We start from the raw sequence: 20,140 nt of genomic DNA, 5'->3' as shown, positions 1-20,140 counted from the left end.
ATGTTTATCTCTTATTTACACCATATACAATCCTTGAAATAACTAATTTTTTAATAGTATGTTTAAATGCTCTTCTCCCACTCAAAAAGCCTATCCCCTTCCCTTGTTTTTCCTACCTCTGCCTATGATAAAGAAATTTTCTCACCATTCTCCTCTCTGAACCCTATATTCAATCAAACATCAATCACAGATAGTTGGAAATTCCATCCATCTTTCCATCCATTTAGCAAGCATTCACTAAGCATCTACTAAGCCCAGTCTAGTTCCTTAGTGTACAGAGATGAATAAAATCTTGTTTTTCCAGATACATAGACAAGGAAACTATGATATAGCAAATGCAAAATATGTTTTTATGAAGCCACATGGAGGAGAGAATAGTTAAGGCTCCCAAAGGATCGGAGAAGGTTGACAGAAGAGATGACACTATAACCAGGCTACTTGGAACAAAAAGGAAGGCCATTTTTGTTGAAACAGTATATATGCAAAAGCACAGAAACATGAGAGCTCCTGGCTTATTTGCAAAACCATAAGCAGATCCACGTGACTTAAAGCAGAGGGTGTGAGGAAGAGTGGGAAGAGGTGGGTTTGAAAGTATACATTGGGACCAGATTGTGAAGGGCTTTTAATGCCACGCTAAAACCCTTGGACTTCCTTTTATTGGAGGCGGGGAGGCAAAAATTTTTTGTTTTTACTTTTTGGCTCGGCTGCGCAGCACATGGGATCTTAGTTCCTTGACCAGGGATCAAATCCGCACCCCCTGCATTGGAAGTGCGGAGTCTTAACCACTGGATCACCAAGGAAGTCCCAAGAAATGTTTTAAGTAGAGTAATGGTATGACCCAATCTGTGTTTAAAGAGAACATTCTGTCTACAGTATGGATGCAAAGTTGGGGGCAAAAGAAACTGCAGAAAGCCATAAATTAAGCTCAGTGAAATCGCATCGCTGGTCATTGACTGGATTGTGGAGCCAGTCACTCAAGATATTAAATTAGGATTCCATGCCTCTGGAGAGCTTATACAAGAGAGAGCAGGCATATCAAGCAGTTAGCAATGGATGAGTCATTAATTGAGGATCTGGGACACAGTCGTCCCCAGGCTAGGGCTGGGACGTTGGCACAGAGGTAAGTCAAACATGGAGAGAAACTACATTGCAAAGAGCTAAGGATTATATGCTGACAGGCAGCATCTCAGTAAGAAACATATTAAAAAGCCATCAACACTCATCACCCCAGATAACAATAACTTGAGCACCTAATATGTGTCAGCTTGAATAGGCTATGAGGTGGATATTATCATTATCTTTGTGTTGCTAAAGAGTAAACATGCTCAGGGATGTGCAATTACTTTTTTTTTAAGATTTTTTTGTTTTTTGATGACCATTTTTAAAGTCTTTATTGAATTTGTTACAATATTGCTTCTGTTTTATGTTTTGGTATTTTGGCCACGAGGCATGTGAGATCTTAGCTGCCTGACCAGGGACTGAACCCGCCCCCCTGCATTGGAAGGAGAAGCCTTAACCACTGGACTGCCAGCAAAGTCCCTATGTGCAGTTACTTACCCGTGTGTATATATGTAACGAGTGTGGGAGCTAAGATTTAATCCCAAGTCTGTGTGACTCCAAAGGAACTGGAGGGAGAAGGAGGCTCTGGGCTTGAGACAGCAGAATGGGCACCCAGGTGGCCTAATCAGAGAGGAGAGTGTCAAAGCAGAGGTCTGAGGCAGGACTTAGGAAGTGCTGCAGCTTAGGGACAAGGTGTCAGAGGCTCAGGTATGAGCAGCAGCCAGGGCCCACTGGAGAACTGTCCCATGGTGGGAGGTCTAGGATCCAGGCAGAGTCCACGGAGAGGCTGGCCTCTCGCCAGCCTGCAGGATGCCAGCCAGTGTTAGACCAGAGGTCTACCTGAGTGTCCCCCCTCTGTCCCCAGGAGGATTGAGGCCCCACCTTGATGCATGCCTCGCCCATCACTGCAGTAGCAGGAAAGGAACATGGCGAGTCATGCACCATGCGGTAATGATTCCCCACTGCCTCACCTAACCCTTGATATACTTGCCCCAGACCTCTTTGTACTCATACTTGGATTATGTAAAGCAATTGTCTGTTCTTTGAAGATCCGCTGAAGATTCTCAATGCTCCTTGGAACATGATTTCTTCTCCTTTGATCCATCTCAGTTTCCCATTTGGAGGAAACATGAATCTCTACACAGTCAAGAACTAGAAGGAAATGCTGGCATAAGGTAGCTAGATGTGCAGAATGAAAAACAGAAGGGGCTATTCAAGCACCTATCAAATTTCATACTTACTGCAAAAAGCCACGTGCTTGGGCTTCTATGTCTGCCGAGACTGAGTCCCGCCATCTCTTGAAGCATTCAGACCACAGCTCTCGTGGGCCAGTCCTGTCAATCAGCAACACTTCTTTCCTCCCCAAATATCTATTCCCCACTCGTGTCGTCAGTCCCACCAATATGTTTCTCTGCCCTGAAAACTTCACAGACACCCAGCCCTGTGTTAACCTTCACCCCTTCACATTGTAAAAACAGCTGACCCACAAGGCCTTTTATCATGCAATTTCACGTTGTGTCCATTTATTCTCTGTCCTCCAAATAACCATGCACCTTTCTTCTATGCGCCATCAACAGACCAGTGGAGAAACCGAGTTTCAAACTGTAGGTTCCATGGAGCCTTGTCAGGGACCCCAAACTTACCTTTCAACCCTACCTACCCTCTCCCACAGCATACAGTACAACTAAGAGACCTCCACGTTTCTGCAGTTTTGTGAATTGGACTTCCTTATATATACATTAAAAAAAAAAGTTAAGAATCGGTTCTGCTACTGTTAGAAAGCCACTGGTTGGAACACTAGAATAGGGCTTATGACTCCCAAACTAATATATAAGCTCTCTGCCATGATAGCTTTTACCCCCATGGTGTTTTCATTACCACAGTTCTGAAATGAAGACGCATTAAACCCACCTAAATTGTAATGACTCGGTCCTGGGGGGGCCTGCTGGATGCCGATCCCGTAGGCAGGGTTCCTCCTGGGCTCCTCCTCTTTGCTTTCCGACTTCAGGTCTTCTCTTGGTGATCTTCTGAAGCTCAGGTTTCTAATGTGACAAGTTGCTTCACTCCCCCGGGCCTCTGAGTGGTGCCTGGGGCGGGCCCTGTGTCCTCTTGGCTCCTCAGATGCTGTTGGAGCGGAAGCCAGAGTGGTCGGTGCTGAGCTCCCCAGACCTGTCTGAGATCTGCTAGGGAGCTTTTCTTTAAAGGCAGTAAGAGGCAACGCCTCAAACCAATCGTATCTGCTTATCTTGTTAGAAAGGCCCTACTTGCTCTCTGCCCCCCAGGGGTCTCAACTTTAGCTCTTTTATGCTCTGAGATCCCCTGGACATGGATGGAGAGCTCAGGATAGCTGTGGAGGCTGGAGGAATCCTTCTCGTGTTAAACACACAGAACCATCAGAAGCCCTCGGATGACTTGTTTGTCCACGTTCACTCCTCTGCCTAATTGCGCCTTCTTAGAGAGAGAGCAGGGTGCACAGGACCCACAGAAGGTGGGCACTTGAGGAGAGGAAATCTAGTTAGAATTCACCCTCCAGAAATTTTAAAAAGCTTGCCAGTACAGCCTGAAAAAGGCATTTAGGAAGTATTGATGTTAGAAAAAGAGTCACTGTGAGGAGAACACCCCACATTAGGGTGCAATAACAGAGGACCGGAATAGAATTTCAGCATCTTTAGTAACATCCCAATTTAGGAGCCCCTCTGTTTCTTCTTATTTTTCATTCATTTATTCCCACCAGTTATGTATTTGATAATTGAATACCCATGTGTTCATTTTCATGACTGACAGACAATCTGCTCAAGCCATTTTATTACCATGGGTAGTATCAGTTCAGGCCTGGACATCACCTCCGACCCCACCCCACCCTACCCTGAGAGAGTCTGATTTAATTTGTCTGCAATATGGCCTGAGAATCAAAGTTTTTTAAAGCTCCCGAGAAGATTCTAATGTGTAGCCAAGGTTAAGGTTAAAAGCCAGTGCTTTAGCCAGTAAGTGGGGCTAAAGTGTCTACTGGAACTTATCTCAAATGTTACCTGAAAATGAGAGACTCTCCCTCAGGAAACAATGGGTAACAAGGAGTGAACCAGAAACAGGTTAAATGGCAGGGCCAGGGCCATGCTCTGGGCTCATTCTGAAGGTGGAATAGGCATGTCAGCATGTTCAAAGGTCCACAAAGGAGGAATCAGCTTCAGTGTCAGAGGGGGTCATGGAAGAGCAGCCTTAAGATGGCTCTTTAAGAATTAGTAGAAATTTTCCAAGTGATAAAAGAGAATAGCAACTAAGTCCCTAGTGGGGAGAAGGCACTTAGAAAATCTTAGCGATTACCCACAGTGAGGTGAGAACGGTGAGGTTCCCGGGGCCGGAGGATGAGCTGTTGTGAGCAGTGGTACCCGTACATTGAAGGGCTTTTGTGCTTTTCTCCTCCAAGAAGTGTCAAAGCTATGGAGTTAGGAAAACTGAATCTTACTCCCCATCACTCCCAAGGAGAGAAGAACTGCTCAACAGGGTAAGTGGGGCAGCTCAGAGACACAAGAGAAGCGTCAGTGCCTTGAGGGAGGAGGAAAGGGAGCCTTGTGGAGTCAACCAAGCCTTGAGAGATCACCCTGGGAGCTCCACTGACAGCAGCCCACACGTAGTTCCCAGGCTTTCCTGGTGGCTTGTGGGTCATGGTGTATGACTTCCAAACAAGCCATACATTGAATGTAGCTTTTTTTTTTAGATGGTGGTGGTAGGAGTTTAGTAATTAATTTATTTTTGCTCTGTTGGGTCTTCGTTTCTGTGCGAGGGCCTTCTCTAGTTGTGGCAAGCGGGGGCCACTCTTCATCGCAGTGCGTGGGCCTCTCACAATTGCGGCCTCTCCCATTGTGGAGCACAGGCTCCAGACGCGCAGGCTCAGTAGTTGTGGCTCACAGGCCTAGTTGCTCCGCGGCATGTGGGATCTTCCCAGACCAGGGCTTGAACCTGTGTCCCCTGCATTGGCAGGCAGATTCTCAACCACTGCGCCACCAGGGAAGCCCTGAATGTAGCTTTTAAGGAATGTATCAAAGCTCTTTGTCCATCCACGTCCCAACGTTACATTGATAGATTAACAAAATTGATGTTTATCAGGAAGGGCCTCTGAATGTCCCAAGATTATCCCCATTTGAGCTGCTGTTGAGGAATTCCCTGTGCTGGGGTCAGTGGTTATCACCACTTGTAAACTCCAGCATGCATTCCTGTGCTTGATTTGCACCAGCTTTGACTTTGAGTCTTGTTCTTCAGGGAACCACTGGAGGTTTTCGGTTTTCAGGTAATATATAGAATAACTCTTAGGGGTCCTTCCTAGCCTATAAACGGGACCCCAGAGGACACTATCCAGCAGTGAATTGTGTAGTGCTTGTGAGATACGACTGTTGGAGTTAAAAGAGAACTGCTCAGTCCCAAGCAAACAGGAGTCCAGGGTTGCTGAGAGGTCAGGGCTGACCACACCAGGAAGAGGACTTGCTGGCACCCTTCCTCTATGGCAAAATAAACACGTTTTTAAAACCTTTGAGGAAAGACTCTTGATTATGGAATTGGGGATCGATGCTATGACCCAGATTGTTTCTAAGGTCCTCAGGTCAAATTACTTGGGGACCTGATTATGCCAATCTGTTAACATAATTCTACTAAAGAGGAAGTACTTCCATAGCTATTCAAGAGAATTCTCTGAATGGTAAAAGCCAGAGCCTTATATTTGGAGGGAGTTCTGGATATGGCCTCATTGAAGGATAATCCTTTACATCCAAAAACATAGTTACGTATCTATTGCCAAAAGAACAAAAGGGTATGCAGTTAACTCAAAAGAGGGAAATGCCTTGCAAAATGTACTGCATTGTGAAGATTGACCCACCAGTCAAGAAGGGTATGTACCTTTTGTGCTAGTGGCTTTGAGATATTCTCTTTGACACTGAAACTGTGAACTCTTGTTCATTTGTTTCATCGATTAGTAACGATTCCCTTTGTGCTTTGCCTACACTGTGTTCAGTTTGCCTCTAATGTTATAAACTGGCAGCAACATTTCTTCCCATTCCCTGGAGGTGACTAGTGGTAGCTTAAATGTTCAGTTTTCATCTATGAAAAAAAGACAGTATGAGTGTTGAGTAGCTGGAGGAAACAAACCAATGAACAAAACATACAAGTGTAATCTATGTGATACATTGATAGAAAAATCTAGCATTTAGAGCAGTCTGAAGAGGCCAAGGATTTTACAGTATAGAATATTTCATGAGCCCTTCAAGGGTGAAGGAAATTTGTCTTTAAACAGTGACTATTTTAAAGACACCCCAGAGGTGCAGACTTTTTGCAACACGTGTTTTTCACAGCCCCTCCAGATCTGAACTTTTTTTCCATAACATTTGCCTTTCAAAAACGATTTCAGCATTGTGGAAACAGAACGTTGAATATTTCAGAGCTGTAAGTCTTGGGGGAAATAGCCTGTCTTTGAGGTTAGATAAATAAGATTAAATTATTTCTGACATTTTATGGCTGTTTCAACAGAGCAAACATTTGTAGGTTTGAAAGACCATAAAGAATTCCATCTGAGTTTCCTCTGGCCTCTGCGGTTCTTTGAACACATTCACAGGTGCAGTGATGCTCTAGGTGTTGAGTTGCAGGGTCAGCTCCTTTCCTCCAGTGGAGACCTTTGTCTCCCCCTTTACATCTAAAAAGTTGCCAAGTTTAGTTTTGTTTTCTGAAATTCCTTATCTGTGTAGAACATTACTATCTGTGTAAACTCAGTATCATACCCTTGCCATGTGGAGGTTTAGGTTTAAATTGTCTCTGACCCCTGTCAGTTCCAGAAGGGTTTGGAGATTCCAAAGCCTTCTGGAAGTGACTTCAGAGAGTTCTTGGGGGGCTTACACTGCCCCGGACCCTCTGCTTCTCACTCTCTCTTGCACCGACCTGGTATGGTCTCTCTTTTGCCCTCCATCAACCAAGGATGAAAAACTCACTTCCTTGACTGGTTTCTGCTCATAGGAGGACATCCATTAATACCAAGCATTTGGCAAGGTTTTCAAGCAAGGCTGAAGATGCAGGGATCATGGCAAAGGCATGTCATGACTCAGCCCTTCTTCTCCCTGTTCTCCTTCACCCTCAGCCTTCCTGTCCTCACCCCTAACCTCCTGGGATCGCCATAGGAACTCTAGATTCTTCTCTCCCTCTTACGCAGCCCCTGCCTACAAATGCACGCATCTAAACCTTGCAAGATATTCTGAAGGAGAAGCATCACTCTCTTTAGAAGACAACCATAGGGACTTTCCTGGTGTCCAGTGGTTAAGAATCTGCCTTCCGAAGCAGGGGACATGGGTTGGATCCCTGGTCGGGGAACTAAGATCTCACGTGCCGCGGGGCAGCTTAGCCCGTGCGCCACAACTACTGAGCCCGTACGCCTCAGCTAGAGAGTAGCCTGTGTGCTGCCACGAAGAGCCTGTGCACTGCAGCTAAGACCCTGTGCAGCCAAAATAAATAAATAACTAAATTTTTAAAAATTAATATTTTTTAAAAAATGAAATGAAAGAGCTCTAAAGCTTAAAAAAAAGAAAGAAAAAAGAAAACCAGAGTTATATACTGTAGATAAGAACAATTTCTCCGACCTGTAGTTTGTTCCATTCAGTTTATTTCAACACGCTTGCTGTGTGTAAAGCACTGCTCTGGGGTTCCTGAGGTCAATCTGCATGTCTCAGCCCGGAGGAAACTCGTTGGCTGATGGTTGCCTGAGGCCTCATACGAAGTGAGAGGCCCATAGGGTGTGTCTCCTTAGATTGCTGAAAAAAGAGGCCGACTCCTGAGAGGAGTCTTACCCTCCTTGTACTCTGCTGAAAGCCTAACGGTGGGAGAAGCTGATGTTCAGCATTCCAGCAAAGCTAGGACCCCAGCACCTAGAGGAGTGCGGGTACATAGTAGGCACTTCCAGAGCATTCAGTGGGTGGATGGATTCTTGTCTGCGTAAAGGTGTAGGCGATTGTTGGTGGGGGGACAGTCTGAGTGGCAGATGTGTCGTCTCCTACACCAAGTGATGTAAGCACAGGCACGGGAGACTGAAAGCAACTAGGAAGTCATAGAGGATCAGAATAACTAGTGACCAAAATGGACTCCAAAAAAATCATGCTGGGAGATTTCCCTTTTTAAAAAAATTTCTGCTGAACAGTTAAGTTCTGCTGAGATGAACCGCAGAATTCCTGAGCACAGCTTTCACAGCACCATCCTCACCAGCCCCTGCTCTGCGTTTCAGAATGACTGAGGTGGGGTGTCTTCAGGGAGCACCCTGAAACGGGAGCTCATTCCCCTCGTGGAATCACCTGCAGCTCAGACTTCGGGTTGGCTGAACTGTGGAGAGGCTCTGGAGGTTGTCAGGAGCCCTGGGTAGCCAGAGGAGCCTGGTCATTCCAAGCTGGTGCGGCCAGAGCAGGACGGCACTGCAGGAATTGAGACTGCGCCCCGCTAGATGCTCTACGGTGACGTCCTTCCCTTAGGGTCTCAGCCAGCAGAACCTGTTTCCTAAAGCCTTGAGGACGGGTGAGCCCCATGACAGGCAACAACCCCAAAGTCAAGTCCTCCTCTACAGCTGCCTTAGCTTAGGCTGTTATACCAAAATACCATAGACTGGGTGGCTAAAACAACAGATATTTATTTCTCCCAGTGTTGGAGGCTGGGAAGTCCAAGGTCAAGGTGCCTGAAGGCTCGGTGTCTGGTGAGAACTCCTCCTAGTTTACAGACAGCCATCTCCTCATTGTTTCCTCACATGATGGAAAGAGAGAGAGATCTCCAGTATCTTCCTTTTTTTTTTTTTATAAGGGTATTCATCCCTTCATGGGAGATGCACCCTCATGAACTCATCTAAAGCTCATTACCTTCCCAAAGCCCCATTTCCAAATGCCATCCTATGGGCGGTTAGGGCTTCAACAGATGAATTTGGTGGTGGAGGTGGGAGGAATGAAGCGTGAACATCCTGTCCATAACAAGAGCCTTGAACGCGCTTTTTTTTTTTTTATTGGAGTATAATTGTTTAACAATGTTGTGTTAGTTTCTGCTGTACACCGAAGTGAATCAGCTATACGTATACATCTATCCCCTCCCTCTTGGACCTCCCTCCCACAGCCGCCCCCATCCCACCCATCTAGGTCATCACAGAGCACTGAGCTGAGCTCCCTGTGCTATATAGCAGGTTCCCACTAGCTATCTGTTTTACACATGGTAGTGTATATATGTCAATCCTAATCTCCTAATTCATCTCCCCCTCCCCTTCCCCCCTCGTGTCCGCATGTCCGTTCTCTATGTCTGCATCTCTATTCCTGCCCTACAAATAGGTTCATCGGTACCATTTTCCTAGATTCCACATATATGCGTTAATATACGATATTTGTTTTTCTCTTTCTGACTTCACCCTGTACGACAGACTCTAGGTCCATCCACGTCTCTACAAATGACCCAGTTTTGCTCAACATCACTAATTATTAGAGAAATGCAAATCAAAACTACAATGAGGTATCACCTCACACCGGTCAGAATGGCCGTCGCCAAAAAGAGCCTTGAATGCTTTCAATTCGACACACTCTTCTGAGCACCTCCTACACGCCCAGCTGACAGCAAGGAGCTCCCAGAAAGACAATACTGACCATGACATAACGTGGTCAATGCGATAGTGTGCGCACAAATACAACGCTCTAGGAACTGGGAGGAGTAGACAAGCAGCTCAGTGTGGGAGGTCCCAGGAGGTGTGACCAGGCCCATGAAGATGAAAAGGTAGGAACATTCCAGAGCAAAGAGCGTAAGTGAGGACACCTGGCATGCAAGGGCAGGCTTACTGCAGGACACGGAATTGGCTACAGTCTGAGGTCTGTGCAAGGAGACCCGGCAGGAGGGTTGGAAAGTCAGGCTAGGAGTGTGGCTGGAGCTAAGTGATGTGGAACTGACAATGCCAGGGCCACGAGCTTCTGAAGGCAGTCAGGGCTCAGCACTTTGCTCCCTCTGACTTTGCATGAAGAATTGTTGGCCCAGGAGTGGGACTGCTGGATCATACAGTAGTTCTGTGATTAGCTTTTTAAGGAACCTCCATACTGTTCTCCATAATGGTTGTCCCAATTTACATTCCCACCAATGGTGTAGGAGGTACTCAATACTCTATAATGACCTATTTGGGAAAAGAATCTAAAGAAGAGTGGATATGCGTATATGTATAACTGTTTCACGTTGCTGTACACCTGAAACTAACAGAACATTGTAAATCAACTATACTCCAATAAAAATTAAAAAAAAAAAAGAATAGTTGGGAAGTAGGGAATCCAGCTGAGAGGTTGTTTCAGTAACTAAGGCAGGAACTCTGGCCCTGAGCCACAGCACTGACCGTGAGAATGGAGAAGAGTAGATGATCCAGGAACATCCTAAGTTAGAAGTGATTTTTTTCTAACTTGGTGGCAGATGAAACATGGAGGATGCAGAGGCGAGATCCGAGCGTGGCTCTGAGGCTCCGAGGTGGGGAGGTTGGATAGATGCAGTGCTGAAATGATGATGCAGAACAAGCCTACGGGGAGGTAAGAGGAGAGGGAGAACGAATTTGCTGTGGGACTTACTGCGTTTGAGGCACCTTTGGGACTCGCGGATGGGAGACGTCCAGGAACTGCTGGTGTTGAACTCGAGGGATGGGTTCAGGTTGGACAGGCAGATGTGGGCATTGTCAGCATAGGAGTTATCACTGTGTTCTTAAAAGCTGATGAACTTGGCCAGGTTAGTTGTGTAGAGTGAGGAGGAAGAGGTCGGGCCATATTCTGCTGTGGTCTCACCCTCCTCATTGCAAACTTCTTATCTCCGACATTTTCTTTTGGAACACGATGATGCCAGTTTGTTCCCAGAAGTGCGTGCTGCTGTGGCCATTTGGCCATCTGGGTTGTTTTCATACCTAAGTTTTTAGTCCAGACGCCCATGGTTACAAGTGTCAGAGACCCACCTCGAACTCGCTCAAGAAAAATAGAGAAGGTACTGGCTCTGGAAACTGAAAAGTCCTAGGGTGCAGCTAACTTTGGACACATCTGGATTCAGGAACATAAATGATTTCATCAAGAATCTGTCTCTCTCTGGCTCTCAGCACGTTTTTTTTCCGTTTTTTTTTTTTTTTTGAGATGATAGAGGCAGATCACATAGCACCATATAAGCCATCATAAGCACTTTGTTTTTTATTCTGAATGAGATGGAAGCAATTGGAGGAATGACATGATCTGACTTACGTTTTAGGAGAAACACTCTGGCTACCATGTTGAAAATAGATGGTAGGGAATCAAAGAGTGAAAGGAAGGCCAGTGTAGGAGTAGGGAGAATGGTTAGGAAGATTTTGCAAATTCCAGGTGAGTGAAGCCACCTTTAGATAGCCTGACCTTGACTCCACTCCCCGCTCCAGCTACTGCCTCATTCCTCGATTTCTATCATAGCAAAACACCTCAAGAGCAGTTTGTACAGTCTCCAATTTCATCTCCCCTCATCCTCTCGTGAGCTCACTCCAGCCAAGTTTATCCGCACCACTCAACCTTCAGAGCTGTCGTCAAGGTTACCAACAGGCCCACCATGTAAGTCTGTGCATTGCCAATTCAGTGGTCAGTCCTCAGACCTTTTACTTGGCCCTTTGACAGTGACTGCATTTGACAGTTGCACTTTCTCCTCAGCTTCTGGGAAACCACACTCCCAGTTCTATGCCCACCGTATCACCTGTTCCTTTTCAGCCTCCTCCGCTGGCTTTGCCTCACATCTCTGATCTCTAAGTTAAGGTACCTCAGGACTAGTCCTCAGACATTTTCTGCTCTCTAGCTGTACTCACTCCCTCATCAATCTCATTCATGCTCAAGGATTCAAATGTCATCTGTATGCTGACAACTCCTTGATTTGTATTTCCAGCCCCTACCTTTCCTCTAAGCTCTAGGTGAACAGATCCAAGTGCCTGTTCAGCATCTCCCAGTGAATATCAGATGTTTCAAACCTAACTTATCCAAAACTGAATGCCTGAGTTTTGTTCCCAAAATCGCTTCTTCATGGAGTTTTTCTCTGAGTCTCAGAGAATGGCAGTGCCTTTATTTCAGTTGCATAAGCCTAAAATCTTGACATCACTTTTGACCTGCATTTCTCTCTGACATAGCCCTCTATCCATCAATCCCCCATTCCCCAGAGAAATCCTTCAAAATATATCCACCTTCAAAATATATCCAGAATCTGAACATTTCTCACCACTTCAGTTGCTACCAAGCTGCTCCAACCCATCATCTCTAGGCTGGATTGTAATCACAGCCTCCTCGGTGGTCTCCCTTTCTGCCCTTGACCCCTACAATCTACTCTCAATGTAGCAGTCAAAGTAATCCTTTAAAATCAAGAGTCAGAACACACAACTCTTCAAAGCCTTTAGAATAAAAACCAGAGCCTTACAATGACCTATAAGGCTCTCTATGATCTGAGCCCCCACCCGACCTGCCATTTCTCTGACCTAGCTCACATCCCTGCAGCCACAGTGTTCTTTTATCTTTTTCCAGAATAAGAGAAGCATGCCCTGAAGTCTAGTCTGATGAAGCCTAGGGGACTGCTTCTCAGAACAGTGCTTTCAGATGCAGACTATATATTATAAAGAAAACCAATTATAATCAAAATACAGATATCACAATATTAATAAAGCAAGTATGGGATCTAATATGTGTTTCTTTACTAATGCATTTAATTGAAAAGCTAACATTCATCCAATAAATACCACAGTTTTGAAGTAGTGATGGTATAAAAGATACTGTGAGATATCTGTAAGAATTATAATGTGATATGAAAATATCTGTGATTTCCATTGGCTGCAGCGTCCAAGGTTCTGCTACCTTGGTTTGTTGCTTATGTTCATAGTTGATGGAAATGCTAAATCTCAGCTGGAGTAAGTGGAAAGGTCACAAACCCCTGAATTCTGTCTATGGACCTACATGAGGTTCAGGGACCCCCTGGTAAGAACCCTGCTTCAGGCCTGAAGCATGAGCTGTTCTTTCTGCCTGGAGTGGTCTTCCCTGAGGACCCCGCGTGGCTTGTTTTACCTGGCTGAAGGGCTTTAGTACACCTCTTTTCAATGTAGAATTGACAGCACTGTTGCTTGCATGCCTCTTATGATAGAGGCATAATGAATAAGCCAATACATGTGAAGTGCTTCAGGGTCTCTCACTGTAAGAGGTTTTATAATTTGAGAAAACTCCCCTTAATTGGGACTAGTTGCAGGAGATAAATCTGAATACCCTTAAATTGTAAAATAGTTTCAAACTTAGTGTTGCTTTAAAAAATGTTCAGTTACTCAAGAGAGAATGACTTAGCAGAGGTCTTAAAGGAATCCCTTTAATTAATAAATAACAATTTAAATTCACATATACGGAGGCTAGTTAAGTGTTTGAAGGGATTTCTGAAATGTTTCACATTTTTCGCCTCAAAATATTTACGGAGGTTATTCTCCTCCCAGCTAATACCGCCCTTTTCTAAATTACCACAGATTCCAAAATAATAGTGTCTGAATTTATGAAGATTTTTAATAATAGAGTCAGCATTTTATTTTTGCCATTTGGAAGAGAACACTGGCGTGAATAACCAGGAAGTCATGCTGACGTATCTTTGGGATATAATTTTCTTCTAGTAGATCCATTCCCTAGTTCACTCATTTATGCATTCAGCAAATATTCATTTGTCTACCCTTTGCCAGGCACTATCCTCATGATCTACTGGAGAGGTGAGAAATTAATGCAGTAATAATGCTCAAGAAGAGTGCTGGTCATAGGAGGTACATAATAAAAGTGAGTTGAATAAATATATAAAGTGACAGGTGGGTGGATGGATGAACAGATGAATTTATCTCACACATACCTTTCAGCTGAAAGGAATCCCAAGAGAAGTTTAACCTAGTCTCTCATCTTTACCCTTGACATTTTTGAGCAGTATGGTCTGAGGCTTTCAGGAAACCACAGATTTACTTCTGTGGTCTTTAGGCAGAAAAGAGGGAGACCTGATTTGCTCTTCCTAATGTTACCCTTTGAAATAAAAACAAGTGTGTAAAAGAGATAACAAATATAGTCAGTACTGGGAGCAGAGATGCTGGTTGGGATCTATCTAGATGGGCCAGGAGGAATTTCTGCTCATTAGAGCTCTGAGTCAGAATGCTGAGGTTAGGCGGTAAAAATGGCATTGAACTAGCACTCAAGAAGCACACAAGAGCATCCACTGTATCACCAAGGTCAATCTTAGGTAGTGTATGTACTATGTCCCCAAGAAAATCTAGAAAAGCAAGATGATCCATTGGTTGTTCAGTAGCATGTTTTTCAATCTCCACATCTGTGTGATTTTCCAGGTTTCCTCGTGAAATTAACTTCTAGTTGCATGGGATATCTTTTTGCATCCCTTCACTTTCAGTCTGTGTGTATCCTTACATCTAAAGGGAGTCTCTTGTAGGCAGCATGTGGATGGGTCTTGGTTTTTCATCCATTCAACCCCTCTGTGTCTCTGTGTTGGCTTCTATAGAGATGAAGCAACAACCTTTCCCAGTTTTGAAGCAGTAGCCTCATGCAGGAGATGAACCTTGTCATTCAGCTCTGCCTTAGCTCCTGGTTGTCTCTCTAACCTTTGTGCTTGTCCAAGCAGCCTACTACAGTAAGTCCCCTGCATATGAACGAGTTCCGTTCCAAGAGCGCATTCGTAAGTTTAATTCGTTGGCAAGTCCAACAGAGTTGGCCTGGGTACCCAACTAAGACAATTGGCTCTATAGTACTGTACTGTAATAGGTTTACAATACTTTTCACACAAATAATACATAAAAAACAAACACAAAAAATAAAGAAAACATTTTTAATCTTACAGTACATTACCTTGAAAAGTACCAGCTATATTACTGCTGCTTTTAAGCTTGCTTCCAGACATCTTGGGCTTGAAATAAAGATACTGTACTATTGTCCTCTATACTGTACTGTACAGTAAAGTACACAAAAGCACAACCACTTGTAGAAGATGCATGCGATGTGACAATGTACTCTAGACACGTGAACTTACGTGATTGGACACGCGAACGCACATTTGCATCTTTGAAAGTTCGCAACTTGAAGGTTTGTACGTAGGGGACTTACTGTATGTATTTAATAACTCCTCATAGTTGAGGATGTGCTAAGACCTGTCAGTGTCTCAAACAGGAGGCTCTCAGAACCTAGATTCAGGCTGACTGCAAGCTAGACCCTCAGGATCAGTTTTTCCTTTAAGTATGTAGATACATACAGTCCTGTGGGACTGTAAGTGTAACCCCTGATGCCCACCAGCATCAGAAGATTTGGAGGGGTCCCCTGGGTGGCAGCTGCTGAAATCAGGGCCCCAAATGAGTGTGTAAGTTCCTTTTCTGGGTGACAGTGGTGAGCTGGTGCGAGGCGGAGGGAGAGTGCCAAGGGGCGCTACATTCTACAGCCTACATTCCTTGAAAGCAGCTCCATAGGCCACTAAATGTGAGCCAGACCTGAAGCCAGCCCCTCAGGCCAAAGCTCCAGGACAAGCAAAGAGACCTCCTTCATAGAAAGACTGGGGGTGTGTTTCAGTCCGTTGTCTGTGCAATGCCCTGGCAGTGGTAGCCTGCCAAGAACTACCTCTCTGATTGCCACAGTCCTGTGGGACCCAGGAATGCAAGCCACCACCCCCTGCCTCCTCCCTACCCTCCCACCCCTCCATCCCACCGCTAACCCTACACCTACCCCTTCCAACCCTGGCCAACAGAGCCACCAGATCAAGGAGCATCCCTTGCGTGGCAGCCACAAAAACCAGGGTACCAGATACAAATGAACTAACTTACAAAACAGAAACAGAGTCACAGACTTAGAGAATGAACTTACGGTTAGCCTGGGGAAAGTGTGGTTGGGGGGAGGGATAGATGGGGAGTTTGGGATTGACATGTACACACTGCTATATTTAAAATGGACAACACACAAGGACCTACTGTATAGCACAGGAAACTCTGCTCAGTATTCTTTAATAAACTAAATGGGAGAAGAATTTGAAAAAGGATACACGTGTATGTATAACTGAATCACTTTGCCGTACACCTGAAACTATCACAACATCGTGAATCAACTATACTCCAATATAAAATAAAAATAAAAATAAAAACAGGATACCAGAGGTAAAAACCAGGGCACTAGATGCACGTATAGCTTGCCTGCAGGAAACACTGGTACCCGGAGCATGGCAGAGGGTGAGCATGAAGACAGCTCCCACCCTCAGAGGTCTCTGCGAGGGATCACAGCCCCAAGATGCATGTTTAATCAGAAGCCTGCCCCTCGGGCGCAGTCATGATGCTTAGCTAATAGGCCTCCTTCACAGAAAGGAGGACCTGGGTCTGTGGCCTCTTGCTGTGCCCTGGGGGGTGGTACCTGTTTAAGAACTCTTTCTCCATTGGCCACAATCCTGTGGGACCCACCAGTATAAGCCCCATTGGCCACCAGAGCCATGTGATACAGAGGTGTCCCCTGACAGCAATCACAAAAATCAGGGTGCCAGATAGGAGTATGAGCTCTTTTCTGGGTGACACCAATTATTACGGTCTCAAGGGACCAGGAACACAGGCTCCCCTGTCCTCCAGAGGCATCCGCAGGTGTCAGCCACAAAAATCAGGGCAGACTTGTGTAAAAGCTCTCTTCTGGGAGATTCTAAAGCTCTGGAGCACAGCAGAGGGAGAGCATGACAATGGCGCCCACCGGTCCTCGTCCCTGGAGTGTTCCTGCAGGCTCCTAGGAGTATGTGTAAAATTCGATGCCTGCCTCTCAGGCTGCAACATACTTATAAGAATTTATCTTGCAGGTCTGCTCCTCCTCTTATTTTCCCTGTTTCAATGAATGGCACCACCCTCTATCTGCATGTCATCCTTAAATCCTTTTTCTCCTTCACTCCCGCATAGAACATCAGTCACCAAATCCTACTGATTTTTCTTCTTTAATATTTACTAAGTGAATCTATTCTCTCCAGATGCCTCACTCCCACCATTGTTTCAGCACCCTTTGCGTCTCACCTCGATTGCTTCCATAACCACCTAAGTGGTCCTACTGATGCTTGCCTCCCTCGTCCCCGTTTTACATCTCATCCAGAACGATGTTTCTGAAGCAGCAATCTGATAGTTTTAACCACTGCTTAAAAGAATGAAACTATTTCCTATTTCCTTTAGGATAAATGCCACCAAACTCCTTACTGTGGATAATAAATTTTCATTTTATGGGTACTTGCTGACCTCTGTAGTCATCTCTCCTCACTCCTACTCCATGTACTTTAAGCTCCATTCATAAAAAAACAATTTATGATTCCCCAAATGCACTATATTTTCCTTCATGTTGTGCCTTTTTGCACGCTGTTCCCTCTAGCTAAAACTGTCTCACCGCCACATCCACCCCCTTCACCTGACGTGTTTCTACTTGTCCTAAAGTATTAGCTTAGATGTGGGAATCTTTCCCCTCTCTCCAGTCTGCATTAAATACAGCTTTTACGTGCCAGTGGCATCCAGTATTTAGTTTATCATAAGCCCTCATGTCCTTTTATTGCAATCATCTGTTTCCCTCCAAAGGAGGGAATTAAAATTTAAAAATTAAGGCTGGGACTTCTCAGGGAGCTTGGAGAAGGCACTCGAGAATCAGACAGGTTAAGCCTACCCCATTTGTTGACAATCTTCCATCTTAAGATCCTAGAAGACCACAAAATTAAGGCTTCTAAAATCAAGTTTCTTAAGGAAACTTAGTTCACATATCCTTAGCACCAGCATAAAGTCTCACATATAATAAGCACTTTGTAAACATTTTTTTTTTTTTTTTTTTTTTTTTTTTGCGGTACACGGGCCTCTCACTTTTGTGGCCTCTCCCGCTGCAGAGCACAGGCTCCGGACGCGCAGGCTCAGCGGCCATGGCTCACGGGCCCAGCCGCTCCATGGCATGTGGGATCCTCCCGGCCCGGGGCATGAACCCATGTGCCCTGCATCGGCAGGTGGACTCTCAACCACTGCGCCACCAGGGAAGCCCTGTAAACATTTTTGAATGAGTGAAATAATGGTAATGGTTTATTTCATCTCAAAATATAAGATATATAGTCAAAGCTGTACTCAAAGGAAAATTAATAACTTTAAATACTTTAATTTTTTAAAAATCCAATTAAAATTGAATATTAGCTCAAAGGTTTAGAAATTTCCATGTGAGTTAGAAACAGAAGGAAATTTCTTTGGTTTGACAACAGCTAACAGAAAACAAAAGCAAACAACGTGCTTAAGGATGAAACATTAGTAATGTTCCCTTTAAAGCTGGAAACAAGACAAATTTGCCTGCTGTAACATGATTCAGCATTGTTTTAGAGACATTAGCTGATACAATGCAATAGTTAATAGAAATTATAGGTATAAATATAGGAAAAAAGATAAAATTGTCATTACATATAAGTGATGTGATTGTTTACCTTTAAAAAACAAAATCATTTGAAAACTATTCAAAATAATAAACTTTAGTAAGATGATTATATACAAGATAAAGACGCAAGTGTTCATTGCTTTCCTAATTGTCAGGAATCAACAACTATAAAATATATTTTAAAAGAGCCTGCTTACTATGGCCATAAAAAGTATAAGATGCCTAGGAATAAATCTATCAAGAAATATACAAGACCTACCTACATTGTGGTTAAAAGGTAAGTTCTGGAGTAAACTACGTGGGTGTGAATCTCAGATCCAGCGTTTACTAGCTGTTGACCTTAGGAAAGTTTAACCTCTCCATGTGTTTATATTTGTAGAAGAAACTACAAAACTATATATATGCACTTGTGATTAGCACTTCTCTGTGTATTTAGGTTCTGAGCTAGTTTTGACTTGACCAGCTTCCTCAGCTGTAAGACAGAGCTAACAATGACTGCTTCCCAGGAGTTGGGAATAACCGTGAGAAAGTGTCTCAGTGTTCATGGAGCATGTGTTTTGCCTCTTGTAAGGTGCATTGCAGATGTCATGATTAGAGCGATGACATCTCTTTCTTGTCAGAAAGCCTTGCCATGTCTGCCATAGCCTCTCTAGCCAGAGCATTGAAGGAAGAAAGGACATCCTCAAAACCAGTAACCCTGCTGGATCACCGGAGGCTGCCCCAGCTCTTATGAACAAAATGAGATTCCTCTTAGTTTCACATCCCAGAGCCCAGCAAACTGCTAAGACTTCTCAAGATGTGGGGGAAGAAATTCTTTCAATTCCTCATGCTCCTCTCTGTGTCCAGAGGTGTTGCTTATAGTCTGCTCACCCCTACGTTGACCCAAACTTAAAATGCAACACTTCTTTTTGTTCCCTGAAATTATCCTCTTTCACAAAAGCATGGATGAACAAAACCTACTTCCCTAAAGATTTTGTATTCCTCCTGAAGGGAGGAACATTGCATTGCATTTTGCACAGCGAACCACTTAAACATCCATATTTGACATTTTTGTTTCCAAAAGGCTTCTTTGTGACAACCCACTGCTAGGATTTCTCTCTGTGTCTCTGCCTCCACATTCATCTGGCTTCATCAGCTCCTCTTTTCCAACCACTCTCCCGTTACCCCCACTCAACTTCAAATTTCTCTCCCTTCCCAATACAAAGCAAGCTCACCCTCTTTGGCTCCTATTCCTTGACTTATATACATAAACCAACCCGTGCTCAGTAGACGAAAGCCCTTTGCTTCAGCAGCATCCCCCACCTGCCATAGAGGAGCTATAGAAATAGAAAGAGCCATTTTTCCTATTATATGTGATTAAACCCATTTCCTGACTTGTGGTCAAAATGCTAAATGGTATTTGCATATGGCCCTGTGGCCCTATTCTTAAAGGAATTTGCCTTGTCATATTTGTTTTTCTTCCAAAGGTGTCCCTCAACCTAATGTAACTTGGTTGAAGAAAGGAGGATCTCTGAGTGACAATATTTCCTTGCTTTTCAATGGATCCCTGTTGTTGCAGAATGTTTCCCTTGAAAGTGAAGGAACCTATGTCTGTACAGCCACCAATGCTCTTGGAAAGGCGATGGCAACATCCATCCTCCACTTGCTGGGTAAGCGTCAAATTCTTGTTG

At 44.4% G+C, this 20,140-nt stretch overlaps 1 protein-coding gene across 1 annotated transcript in view; it reads left to right on the top strand.

Annotated features, from left to right (window-relative positions):
* Positions 1 to 20,140, top strand: part of ADAMTSL3 (ADAMTS like 3) — a 394,591-nt gene that overhangs the window by 328,351 nt on the left and 46,100 nt on the right. The window contains 1 exon segment of the mRNA XM_082617479.1: positions 19,937 to 20,119. Within this exon segment, the coding sequence (XP_082473605.1) occupies positions 19,937 to 20,119 (183 nt within the window).

The sequence above is a fragment of the Mesoplodon mirus genome (genome assembly GCF_964341445.2).
Source record: "Mesoplodon mirus genome assembly, chromosome: 4".
NCBI classification, from domain to species: domain Eukaryota; kingdom Metazoa; phylum Chordata; class Mammalia; order Artiodactyla; family Ziphiidae; genus Mesoplodon; species Mesoplodon mirus.
This window is presented reverse-complemented; position numbering and strand designations above follow the sequence as displayed.